The sequence below is a fragment of the Staurois parvus genome, unplaced genomic scaffold, assembly GCF_062004578.1.
Source record: "Staurois parvus isolate SC_StPar_1 unplaced genomic scaffold, SC_StPar_1.0 ptg001830l, whole genome shotgun sequence".
Taxonomy (NCBI): domain Eukaryota; kingdom Metazoa; phylum Chordata; class Amphibia; order Anura; family Ranidae; genus Staurois; species Staurois parvus.
The window spans coordinates 322,345-336,571 of NW_028319626.1; the positions used below are offsets into that span (position 1 = coordinate 322,345).

Below are 14,227 nucleotides of genomic sequence, written 5' to 3' on the forward strand. Positions count from 1 at the left end.
TATTGTATTTGTGTGCACTAAAATTAATTTGAATGTATTTTTTTACTGAGAATGTAGACTTGGTTAACAGTATCACACATATACAACTGCCACTCTTTTATTCTACAAGGTCTCTGCTTTCAGAAAATCTATGTTTGGGGGTTTAAAATTGTATTATACCCTTAACTGGTTTTTATTTTTATTTTTATTTTTTTTTTTTTTGGCTTAACACATAGAGCACAATATAATAAACATTCTCTAGCAAACTGTTTTTCAAAATTCTTACCCCTGCACCTGCAAATTACAATTTTCAACGCTGCTGGCTCCTGCACTCTCAGTGCTGCTTCCTTGAACATCTGGTCTTCACAGGAAAGAGTTACCAGTGGGCAGTGAAATCTCCAGCCAGTCTGTTAACTTGGAGATGAGAGGGGGGAGGAGGGAGAATCAGGAGAATGCCTTTCCATCCTACGCTAAAAGCATTGTGTTTCTGTTGATGCCCACACTATTGGAAGACACCGCTGTAGTCCCTGTATGCAAGGGTGGCTCCATAGGATGTTTCAAGAGCAAAGAGCCATCCTGAAACAGGAATCCTGGGGCATTGACCATGGCACTAACTTAAAGTAGAACATGGGCAAGGATAAAAAGATAAGGATGCTGCATACTTGATGAGTGATTAAATCGGCCGCTGATAGTGCCTAAAGAACTGAGGGTTTAGTATCTTAAGTAACCTGGAGGCACAAAATGTGCATTTGATCAGGTGTTCAACAAAAACAGAAAAACATGGCTCCGGGAGAGAGAGGGCTAAATTAAGTTGTATATTTAAAATAAAAAGAGAGGTTTGATATAATGAAACATTTGAAGGGGCCATTAAAATGAAACAAAGGAGAGGGGTGGTTGGTCAAAGGGGGGGGGGGGGGGCGCAATGTAACAAAAGTGGTTAGTGACTGACTCCTGCCCCTTACTCCCTACTCCCCACTCCCCACTCTGACTCCTGCCTGACTTCCTACTCCTAACTCTGACTCCTGCCCAACTTCCTACTCCCCACTTTGACTCCTGCCTTACTTCCTACTCCCCGCTCTGACTCCTGCCCGACTTCCTACTCCCCGCTCTGACTCTTGCCCGACGTCCTACTCCCCGCTCTGACTCCTGCCCGACTTCCTACTCCCCGCTCTGACTCCTGCCCGACTTCCTACTCCCCGCTCTGACTCCTGCCCGACTTCCTACTCCCCGCTCTGACTCCTGCCCGACTTCCTACTCCCCGCTCTGACTCCTGCCCGACTTCCTACTCCCAACTTTGACTCCTGCCCGACTTCCTACTCCCAACTTTGACTCCTGCCCGACTTCCTACTCCCAACTTTGACTCCTGCCCGACTTCCTACTCCCAACTTTGACTCCTGCCCGACTTCCTACTCCCCGCTCTGACTCCTGCCCGACTTCCTTCTCCCCGCTCTGACTCCTGCCCGACTTCCTACACCCGACTTCCTACTCCCAACTCTGACTCCTGCCCAACTTCCTACTCCCAACTCTGATTCCTGACAAATGTGATTTTTTGGTTTGATGGATTATTGATGAGATCAACCATAGTTTGATGAATTCCTGACTGTAGATTGAAGAACGAGCATCATGTAAACTGAAGAATGTTCTAAAATGGACACCGTACTGGTACTGTACATGACTGCTCCTTTCCCATCTGTATGTCTACTAATGGTTGCCAAAACATTTGTAAACGAACACATTCACTGGTTGGTGAAACCCATGAATATCAGGACGTGACATTTAGGGGAACTTACTTCCGTTAAAGGCCATCAGGCGTAGTAAATCTGCTGAGAATCTCCATCTGCAGGTTCCTGCTATAATGTACACAAGCCAGACTTAAGCAAACAGTAAAACCATAAGAATTGCAGGAATTCCAGCACAGACACCCTTTCATTTAGAGCAGCTTTGACCATCCTGCCAGACCAGCAGTGAGGTTAGCTGGTGCCACGCACAGAAACCCTGATTGCTGTTTGTTTTCAGAGTCGTGTTGCACTTGGCTCTCTCTTAGCTGAGCCTATTATTCTTTGGGAGCATTTACCTTTATCTCATTGTCATTGGCTTGCTTGTTTCCTGCGTCTCTGTACTGTGCCCCGCCACCGACTGCAACGTCTCAACACGTACTCTACAAGCATTACCTTTCATCACTTTACATCAGGACTAAGCCAGGGCCTTCTGTCTCTGGAGAAGCTGCAAGTATCAGCATTTACAGCAGAAAGACCGTGAGACTGGAACATTTATAAGACATCCTTGATTTTAGGTGTATCTGATGCCCAAAATTTCTCATTTATTTTTGGAGAGAGCGGAAAGGGTCAATTTGTTTTTGTTCTCGCGATCTTGTTTTGAGATTTCCCTTCATTTCCTCTCCCTGAGATGCAATAGAAATAGAGAGGAAATCTTTTCCAAAGTTTGGGGGATTCCTCCTAATCAGTGATCCCCATTGAATTATTTACCCTCACTTCTTGTTCTGGTAACAGCTGTAAAGTATGGATAGGTTGTCACTTTCTGTCTTGGTGGCAATGGTCACCAAGAGAACGAGAGAGAGTGATACTACCCAGTAATGGGACTGCATTAAAACCCTGACAGTGGTTCTATACCTTTACTGCTCTATCGAAAACTTAAAGCATTTTAGCAGCACATAGTTTTATGTTTCTTTCTGGTTTTTATTACGGTCTCTGACCCCATTAGAAAAAAATGTCTCTTCCTATCATTGGCATGAAATGACATGGACTGCAATAAAATTATTTCCAGAAGCTGCAAACTTTCCCTACTCTACTTTAAAATTGCATTTTTTTTTTATCTTTGTCCCTGCTGTAGAGATTTCCCATCACTTCCTTTCCTGCGATGATACACACACAGCTTCAGCTCATCAAGTTGTGTTTTGAGGAACAGAGTAGAACACCAGTATTGGTGTCAGTCGTAGATGCAATGTGGACATGGGGGGGGGGGGGGGGTGTGGCAGTGGTATTCAGTGGAAGCAGTGCAAAGAGGTACAATAATTTTTTTTTCTCCAATTAAAGTTAAAAAATACATTATGCATGTAGCAGGGGCGGACTGACAACTCATGGGGCCCCCGGGCAATAGGGGATCATGGGGCCCCTGTGTCCTCACCCACACTCAAACCACACCCAAAAAAGCCTATGAAAGGTACCAGGGGCATCTCATGGTGCCCCCTACTGACCCCAGGACCTCTGGCAGTGCCCGAGTTCCCAAATGGTCAGTCCGCCCCTGGCATGCACATGTCTAAAGAAGTTGTCATCGTGGTGCTCATCTCCGAAGACATATTCCAGGTATAGTATATTTTTACATAGACACATTAGACTAGCTTGGACCAATGTAACTGTGTATCCACAATACCTGGCTGATCTCCCTAGAAGCTGGAAATCATAGTAGTAGACACAGCTACTCCAGTGATCTCTGAGAGGTCGGCCTCATGCATATTGAACACAGGAGATCGGCTGCTCGTCACATGTGTCATTCAAAGAATGCTGTGCATTTTCCAAATGAAAGCAAATCATTTTATGATTGGACAAGGTGGAGAATGTGACGTCACTGCGTGTCTACTTCAGTGATTTTCAGCTTCAGGTATGGCATATGTTGATCTAGGCTGGACCAGTGTAACTGTGTAAAAATATACCATACCTGAAATTCACCTTTAAAGTAATATAAAATAACTCAAACACCATCACAATTGAATACATATATTGATGCTGAAATTGTAGATGTTTCCTGTTCCCCTATGGTGTTTTTAAATAATTTCATTGTCTTGGTCAGTTTTGTTGTTCTTTATATTCATCTCTGGTCCTCTATTGTGTTTGTGCAGGCACAAGACTTAAACGTGATAGAGGAAGTCATCCGTATGATGTTGGAAATAATCAACTCCTGCCTGACCAATTCTCTCCACCACAACCCTAACCTGGTGTATGCCCTTCTGTACAAGCGGGAGCTGTTCGAGCAGTTCCGTAGTCACCCTTCCTTCCAGGACATCATGCAAAATATTGACATGGTAAGTAAATGAATCGCACGGGCATCTTCCAAACTGTAGATGGCTGACTGTGGAGCAGTTGATGTTGAGATTGTCATCATTTAATGCATTCTCTGTCAAAAAAATTTACTCACCTGGTCATTGCTTTGTTTTTGGTTTTTGTTTTTTCTTATCCATAAGCATTATTTGTATATGCTCTAAAAGGAATCTTTCACTTCAAAAAAAATTACTTCAAAATGAAAAGCAAAGTAGAGTTTGGTTTAAGAATCAAAATAACAAAACCACAAAAACTTGTCAGACTTGTTGTTTTCTGTTGTTTTCTGGTTTTAAAGCCCACCTACTCAGTGAAATAAAAATACTTATTTCAAAATGCAAAATCTATGTGATATAAGCTAAACAATGTACCTGTTAAATCTGGACTTGTACAACTTGGGAAAGGTTATACTTAGGAATGCTTGTCACGATCGCAAGATCGCTGCCACCAACATGCGACGATCCCCCGATCGCGACGTCCAATATGTGACGAATGCGACGTCAGACCCCAGCCCTTCTCACCAAACTCGTGACCGATGGACTAGCCAATCTAAAACGGCGATGTCACGTGCGTAATATTGCCACACCCAGCTGCACCCTGCACAACAATTTTCCAGCTAATGGACCACAGATCGATGTACCGGAGCGATTGTTACTGGGTCAGGTTAATTACACAATTAACCCTTCACACTGCCACCACCTCCTTTTTGTCAGAGAAAGCGGAAACTCAGCGATCTCAGCTAAAACACTATAATGATTGAAATAATCATCTGTATAACACGATCATAACACAGGTCAGATATACAAACAGTAGCGTTCTCTTTAGAGGCAGGGATTCGTAAATTGCAATACAGAGCTATAGAAACAGTTCAACACTTTCAGAAAGAAAGATTTATTAGTAAAAGGTCAGACGGGTGCAATAAAAAATATTTACAGAAAAAAGATGTAACTAAGATATATATATATATATATATAACATACAGAAAATAACAGCACAGCAAAGAGATAACAGAGAGAGGTTAAAGGGTTAAGGTACTTTCCATTAAGCCTTGGATGTAAGCAGATCAAGTTTCTGAGCAGAAAGGGCACGGGTCTCCCCCAGGTGTATTGATGTTAAAATGGGAGACATCTTCAGCTTAACTTTCTTAGGCCTGCAGCCTATTTTGTAGTCCCCAGCAGGGGGTGTCTCTGAAATCAAGGACCAATCCCCACTTAGGGCGTGGAGATATGGGTGGATGCCTCAACTAGAGCAAAAATCTCCCGTAACTCATATTTTGGTCCATAACGGTCTATCTGCACAAGGGACATTTCACCCGCGGGTAGATTATTATGCAGACAAGTCTGAGGATTAATTAGATATGCATTATGAAAGTGTGCACTGAACAGTTCACGAGATCTATTTTTCTGCTTTCATGTGTGTCCAAGAAAAGGCGAGTGACCTATCAAACTGTTCGCCTGCTCATCGTCGGTCGATCTGATGATATGTCCAGTTTTTATGTAAGTCTCTCATATTCCAAGATATGAGACATAGGGGATTTTGAGAAGTGTTAACTGATTCTGTCACCTACGCTGAGTTGGGTTTATTAGGTCGGGATCTCTTTCAACTCTTGGGAAAGCTTGCCTTATCTCTTCCGAGGTGTGAAGTGGCACAGGTTCTAGGACAGCTAGGCCCCGGCTCCCTGGGGGGGCCTTTATAGCTCCTATGACCCTCCTGTGACATTTTTTAACACTCACATACACGATCACTGTGCCTCTCCAGAGTGAGGGGGGAGGGAGAATGAGGGGAGAAAATGGAGATTCTTAACAAAATGGCAGACTGTGTCAGTCTCTGGTGCGCACGTTTGCGACACTGCTGTTTGTGCTATCTGAAAAAAAATAAAAATAAAGTATGTTTGGCTAAATTTATACTATAATCTTGGTTCTCTAAGATTCCATGGAAAACACCATATGACCAGTGCTTCGACATTGGTCACATAGCATGATGCTGGAAGGAGCACAGATTAAACAAATGGGTTTTCAGCTCTCTCAATAACATTTTCTTGTTTTGTTTATTATAAAGGTTATTTCTAACATTGAGCAGGTCTTCAAAAGAGCCTACCCACCTGATGATCAGACAAGATGAGCTATCCACTAAAGTGTGGCACGCATCTAATTCCAAGAAAACTGTGCATAAACTTGCTTCACAGTTCAATCTCTTGACCCTCAAGATCAAACAAACTCAACTGCTAACACTAATTGACTGTAGATGGGCAAAGATTTGAGCAAGAATGATGGCCAGTCAGGCTGTCCTAAAAATTGGTGTGATTGCTTCCCTGTCCTACATAAAAAGTTCATTTCTGAGCTCCAAGAGAGTTTTCCCAGCAAGCTAGAAAGTTTTCTTTGTGCAGTAATGAGTATATCTGAGGGTTGGAGGTGTTTAGCATCTTTTAGTGAAACTTCATATTGACTGTATTTCTCATACAAGTAAACCTCGCCTCAAAATAATCACAATTTGTTGCTTTGCAGCCTGAAATGAAGACACACCGTTTTTGTTTTATCCTTCTGTATTTACTCAATGAAACTTATAACAACCAATTGAGAGATATAACACCAACATGTCAGAAACAAATTTAAAAAAACAAAAACAGAATCTCTGAGTTGAAAAAAGGATCACCCCCCCCCCCTTCCTAAAAATGACTTGTAAACTCAATTAGGTGTAGCTAATCACCTTCTCAATGGCACACAAAGCCATTGACTTTCACCTATGATCAGCTGTGGTTATTCTAAGCATGAAAAGCTTTTCTGGAGCATTTCAGTCCCTGGTAGTGCAGTTGAAGCAAGCCATCAACTATAGGTGGCAAGGCACTGTCAAAATTTATCTGGGATAAAGTTGTAGACAGACACCATCAGGAGATGGATACAAAAAGGTGTCAAAGTTTTATCACTGCCTATAAGCACAGTGAAATCTTATTAAGAAGTGGAAAGTATTTGGTAAAACACAGACCCTCCCTGGATCAGGAGGTCGCTCCAAATTGGGTGAAGGAGCTAGGAGGAAACTGGTCAGAGAGGCTACCAAGAGGCCTATGGCAACTCTGAAGCAGCTGCAGGAATTTGACAAAGAGTGGTTATTGTGTGCATGTGACAACAATATCACAAATTCTCCACAAATGTGGCTTGTATGGGGGGGGGGGGGGGTTGCAAGAAAAAAGCCACTCCTCAAGAAAGGCCACATGCAGTCATGACTGAGCTTTGCCAAAACGCCCCTTGAAGATTTTGAGGCCACATTAAAAAAGGTGTTAGATAAGGCTAAAGTTGAATTATTTGGCCTCGGCACTAAACTATATATCTGGCGGAAATCCAATCCCCATCCAAATACCACCATTCCTACAGTACAACATGGAGGTGGTAATATCCTGTTATGGGGGGGGGGGGGAGGGTTCTCTGCAGTAGGGACTTGTGCACTTGTCAGGATAGAAGGAAAAATAGATGGGGCAACATTCCATCAAATTCTTGAGGAAAATCTGCTGCCCTCTGCCAGAAAATTGTCAATGGGAAGAAAGTTTACCTTCCAACATGACAATGACTTAAGCACACAGCAAAAATGACCACACAGTGGTTGAATGAGAAAAAGGTGAATGTCCTTGCATGGCCTATTCAGAGCCCAGACGTAATCCCCATTGAAAATCTGTAGATTGACTTGAAGACTGAAGTCCACAAACTGTCACCATCAAATTTAACTGAACTTGAGAAGTTCTGCAAAGAAGAGCGGGCAAATTTTGCAAAGTTAGTAGAGTTACTAACACAAGTGGTACTAAGGACTGTGTGGTCATTTTTGCTGTGTGCTTGGGTCATTGTCATGTTGGAAGGTAAACTTTCTTCCCATTGACAATTTTCTGGCAGAGGGCAGCAGATTTTCCTCAAGAATTTGATGGAATGTTGCCCCATCTATTTTTCCTTCTATCCTGACAAGTGCTCAAGTCCCTACTGCAGAGAACCCTCCCCCCCCCCCCCCCCCCATAACAGGATATTACCACCTCCATGTTGTACTGTAGGAATGGTGGTATTTGGATGGGGATTGGATTTCCGCCAGATATATAGTTTAGTGCCGAGGCCAAATAATTTAATTTTAGCCTTATCTAACACCTTTTTCAAGGTGGCCTCAAAATCTTCAAGGGACGTTTTGGCAAAGCTCAGTCATGACTGCATGTGGCCTTTCTTGAGGAGTGGCTTTTTTCTTGCAACCCCCCCCCCCCCCCCATACAAGCCACATTTGTGGAGAATTTGTGATATTGTTGTCACATGCACACAATAACCACTCTTTGTCAAATTCCTGCAGCTGCTTCAGAGTTGCCATAGGCCTCTTGGCACAATGTAGTATATATCATAGGACTCTGTGTGAGCTTTTTTATTAAATGACCTGAACCTCTCCTGATTTGCCACAGGTTGTATATGGTGATTTTTAGGCACATGCAGGCTTGCAAACAGGTCAACAATTCAATCAGTGCAGCAGATTTATGCATGAAACAGGATGTTACCTTGCCTTCTGATGCACGTTCAGGTTGCAGGTGATCAAGAGCCTGACTTGAATGGTACACTCTTCTGAACGCATGACATGATCCCCGGTAGAAAAACGAATGGCAGTCTCTGAGGGACAACACTGTCATTTGTGCAAAGGTGATTTACTGCTAGTGTGTGGGAAATAGCATGGTAACCAAGGTGGTTTCATCTGCTATACTCTCCAGAATAAAATGGGAAGGACATTTTATTGCTTCAGCTGCCCTCTCATCCACATGCTATAATACTGTTTACAATGGCTGACCGTTTAATCATGGGGAGGAATGCATAAAATTCTATACCGCACAGGATGGAACTTCATTTTTTTTTTTTTTTGTCCGTTGAGGGACATGGAATTGTAGGAATTTCCAAACAGTTGAGTTCTACTGCTGCCTGTAGGAGTTTGGGACACTGGCAAACAAAAAAATTAAACCAGCCCCTTTATAATCCAGCCTTTTCCTGTCATGTGTCTGCATTTTGATAGTGTCCTAGAAGGTTAGATGCCTTTCCCCTGAAAAAAGTCTAACTATATTTTGCTAGACTTTTTAATTATTTTTTCCTCAGTTAAAATGCCCGGTAGCAATTTTGAGGTCTTAACCGAAGATAATGACTTCAATCAAGAATTCAAGATTGCTGCTGAGCTAGTTTATACACAGCAGAAAATAGCTTTTTTTTTTTCTCTACATATTCCGTGATTGCAAGTATTTTTGCTTTTTTTCCCCCACACGTTGAGTCAGGCCCATTTTAAAACAGAAGACACACAGCAAGCCCAAAGAAATACCCAGTAAGTCTGAGTAAGGCAGAACATGTGACACCAATATAGACAGGTCTGTCAAAGGGGAGCCATAGTCCTGTGTTAGCTAAGACTCCAGTGACACTTAGGTTACATAGGACTTCATATTCACTCCCTGCTTTTTCTGCCCAAGTTATTCATTTTTTTTAAAAAAAAGGTTCTTTAACCCTACTTACCCTCTCCATGCTCCAGCACTGCAACCTACTTCCTGTGATCCCCAGCTGTCAGTAACACACCCCTTTAGAGTGCATCATCACCCTGGATGGGCTCCCAATGGACTGCTGCATAGGCCAGCACTCACACATGGAGCACTAGTCTGTGCAGCAGAGATCACCCACTGCTGACTCCAAAGTGAGTTATTTGCTCAGATGCACTTTGAGAAATTTGGCTAAACAAAGGTAAAAGTAAAAATCCTGTAAGACTTTGCAAGTACGGGGCCTCTTCTGGGCAAATTATGAAAAGTGATTCCTATTTATTTATTTATTGCCTTCTTTCTTATAAACTAAATCACTAACCTTGAATGGACACATGAGTGAAAGGAAAGAGTAAACCATTTTATTTTTGTGAAATGCAATATTCAAGAGGAGTGTTGCTGGCTGCATTCACAGGCCTATAGTAGACTTATGCCAATAGGATCATAAACCTGGCAACCCTTCTGTAGACTGACCTCCCAGCAGATGTTTCCTAGGTTAGAAACTGGCTTGGCACGTCAGTGGTTTTGGGAGATGTGTCCTAAAATAGTCAGTTTATGTCAATCATATATTAAAATGGTTTTCCAAGGTATAACTCTAAAGCAAGGAACATAAACCAGCAAATTTGCAGTGTTCTGATTTCTATGATTTTCAACTATGATGGCTGTGGATGATTACAGCGGCTATGGCAGATATCTGTCCTTGTCCTTTCTTGCCTCCTCTATTTATGTGCATGGAAATATGTGCATGCTGGCAGCTGGGCTGTGATAATGCGGACTGCTTCTGTAGTGCAGCTTCAAGAAGGCTGTCCTTGGAATCAGGCCACCTCTAGGCTTTGCTGTTGTGAAGTAGCTACATAGCTACTTCAGTAGCTTCCAGACTGTAACTGTATCGAGGCACTGCTTGTTTCTTCTACTTCTTGCTGAGTGTTCAGGCCACACAGTAGTCAGTGGCTTCCATCCAAATTTTAAACCATGAAGAAGTGGGGTCTCCAGGAAGTGAGTTGGGGATTTTCTTGGTATTTTAACAAGATCCGTTTTGGAATACTCCATCTCTGAGTATTCATTTTTTTTGCTCTTGCATCAATATACTTATGATCTGAGATGGTTTCAATTTTTTGGTAGTTATCTTTTATCCAAGACAACCAGCTCCCTTTCTGAGAGCCATTAAACCTGTACCCAAGGCACAGAAACTTTGAGAATAACACATTCAGTGTAGCCACAAAGGATATAAGTCTACTTTGTGTGCACCAAATGCATTTGCAAGCCCAGGAATTGCCTTGATTCTATGTGGTCATCTCCCAAGGCATGAGACACTCAGGACGAAGCCCCAAAGAATCCCATGGGTAGCCACAGGCCAGTCGCGGCCAGCACACTGATCGTTTGGCAGGGATTAAAATAAACTCTGGGTGCCACAGGCATGATTGTGAGGTAGGAGCATGGACTAGGTTAGCTCAGCAATGATAAAAAGGATAATTGCACTTATCCTTTAAAGGTACCTACAAGTCCAGAATGAGGTGTTTCATTTAAACTGGCTCCAGGTCCTAGCCTAATGAAAGTCTCTAATTTCCCCGCTGGAAATTCACCCTCTGCCCCATATATCTTGCTTACTGAACACCTATGGTTGTGATGGCTCTGTATGTGAAAGAAAATGGTCTTTGGTTCTCAGTACCATTCCGGTAGTTCCTTGAAATGGAGATTTCATGACACAGATTTGCAAGACAAGCCTGTATCCTTGAAATTCACTATAAGTGGTATGAGTTGAATTTCCTACTTCCCAGGACAGCATCTTCGAAGCGACTTTCCTGCAAAAAAAAAACTTCTTGGCAAAGAAGGCATTGAATGCTTACTTCACCTGCTGCACTGTGCCTCCATCTCCTGCACAATGTGAGACTTCTGGTAGCATGGATTTCCCTGTCCCCCCCCACTGCATTCTGTGGTTCCTCCTTCATTACTAGAGGACATGATTGGAACCAACGGTTTTCTCCTCACTACTAGAAAGAGTGATGTAGCAGAAGTGGACATTCTATGCCTTCTTTGCAAAGATCCCTTTATTGCACAATTTCATTTTAGTGACAGTCATTTTAAATAGAATCCATACCAGAAACATGAAATCACTGTATAGTATAAATAAAAGGCCTTTGGTTGCAGCATTACTGTGTTGCATTGCAGTATTTGGCCCTCCACATGCTGTTTATTCAGCCTGAATGTATATAATATGCCTTTTCAATCTAAAAAATGAATATAAAGCAACCTATGTTCAAATAGAAGATCTTGGTTTTAGATGTGAATATGCCCTCCTAATACATAGAGGGAGAACGGTTGGTAAAACAAACCCCTTGTTATTCAGATTCCTTGTTCGGAATTAAAGGAAAGCTTATGTCCCTGGGTTTATGTTTGCCATCAAGCCAAATAAATCCAGACAGGCCTGTGCGGCCGCCGTATCGTGCAAGTAGTTGTGGCTTTGTGGGGGATATTCCTTACTCGGCTCTCCTTTGAACTGGATCTAGGGAGTATCTTGAGGTCCATCAGAGACGAGCAGCAGGAAGACAAACATGCTGGAAGATGGTCCGTGTCTCTGGTGTGTGATGTGTCTAAATACCGCCGCTGTCGTCTCTGTTCTGCTTCTCCCTTTCCTGTGCTTGTTTTTCTCTTTGAAGGAAAATTATATTGAGGTTTTCCCTGTCTAAGTGGCATATATCTTGTTTTTGCTACAAATTTTATAAAACTTCAGCCTGTGCATGAAGCAAGAACCCAGGTAGTCTACCATTGCATCCAATGAGAGTCTGTGGTGTGCGGATTGCATGCAGTCGGAACCTGGCTAGTCTACTGTGACAGTGAGAACTTGGCGTGTGTTCCATTGTATGGAACTAAAGTCCTGCATTGCAACTAGCGAGAGTCTAATTTGTGTAACAGGGTATTCAGCAGGAACGTTCATTTGTATGACGTTTCGGACAATATATCCAACATTTCAGCATAAATGATCCTCAGAGCTTTTATGGTTAATTTACTTTGCTAAATTGAGAACATAACTGGGTCCTACTTTTGTACTTTTATACAACTGAATATAGTCTGAATGTGCCAGGGACAGCATGACGTTGGTGTAGACTGTGCAGGTACATGGAACTTGAGACCCGTTTTATAATAGATGTGGGCCAGTCAGGTGCTGGTCGCTTACGTTAAGGGTCATTTAGAAGTAGGGATGAGCTTGAACGTACCTGGGTTCAGTTTGAGGCAACAGGTCCAACGTTCAGGTGCAGAATACAAACCCCTTTCATGTCAACAGGAGTTGCTTGTTAAAAAAAAAAAAAAAAAAAAACAGTAATGTCCATTTCCAAAGCTAATAGGCAGGGGATTGTCAAAAAATGGCATGGGGTGGGTCTGGCCATTGCCCTGTGAACATGTACCAAAGCAAAAGTAATTGTAAAAGTTTTACATTTTGTCTGGTGAACAGCAGACATTTTAAATAATCTTTTAAGGACATTAAAAATGCAAAAGTCCTTTAAATAACCCACCTGGGTGATGCTCTTAACCTGCCTGTGAAGTGGTGCATCTGTAGGATGTACACAACCTATCACAGGGAAAGTGACGCTTACAAAGAAAAAAGAAGATGCCCTTTAAATTGCCAGCAAATGACAGCTTCAGCCACTTTACTTCTGTTTGTAAACAAACAGCCCATATATAGAATGTAATGGGCAACTTAACACTGAAAGTAAAAAAGGTTTCCCTAAAAATACATACCAACCCTTATCCTTGATGAGGGTCTGGTATGGATGTCAAGGGGAACACCACACACACAAAAAAAAAGCCATTGGGTCCCCAAAAATTCTATACCAGACAGGGCTGGTATGCATTATAAGGGGGAACCCCATGTAAAGAAAAAAGAAAAGCGAGGGGTTCCCCCAAAAATGTTTAGCAGTTCCCACTCTGAGCATGCATCCTGGGACACTGCTGGTGCACCCCCTCTTCCTGAACTATACCAAGCCAATCATGGGGGGAGGGTACCTTGCCAGGGGTTGAAAAAAACAAAAGGTTCTGGCATGAATATAGGGAGACCCCATTTTTGTTTTCTTCTATTTATTCCCTTCCCCCTGTGTATATATTGCGCCCCATCAACCGAACAGGCCTGGCAGAGATGAGTCATGGTTGTTAGGCTGCTGGGTTGTTAGGCTGCTGGCTTCCTAACAACCAGTCTGAGGGGGAACTGTCAAATTTAGGGTGCATTCACAGCGGCGAATGCACCCTGCTTCTGATTTAGATGCGAGATCCCCAGCAGAGATTCCCACAATTAGCTGCAGGAGGCAGCCCCATTGAAAGCAATGGGAAGCTGGCAGCTCCCAGGGGTAATCTCGCCCACTTGCTTTTAATCTCCCATGCAGCGATCACATGGAGGTAATTCGGCCTGGACGCAGGCAGTCAACTGTATACATCAGCCTCATATCTTGACCAGGGGCGGACTGACCATTTGGAAACTCGGGCACTGCCCGGGGGCCCGGGGTCAGTAGGGGGCCCCATGAGATGCCCCTGGTACCTTCTTCATAGGCTTTTTTGAGTTTGGGCAAGGGCACAGGGGCCACATGATCCCCTATAGCCCGGGGGCCCCATGAGTTGTCAGTCTGCCCCTGATCTTGACTTTTACTTAAACCATGATTCTTCTTTCAAGGATCGACACACAATATAG

General features: G+C 43.0%; 1 protein-coding gene across 1 annotated transcript in view; it reads left to right on the top strand.

Moving 5' to 3' along the window:
- DYM (dymeclin) overlaps window positions 1–14,227 on the top strand; it is a gene marked incomplete at its 5' end in the record, with an annotated part of 425,359 nt that overhangs the window by 306,395 nt on the left and 104,737 nt on the right. Inside the window, one exon of the mRNA XM_089664077.1 lies at window positions 3,836–4,018. Coding sequence (XP_089520203.1) covers window positions 3,836–4,018 — 183 coding nt within the window. The remainder of the gene's footprint in view (window positions 1–3,835; window positions 4,019–14,227) is intronic.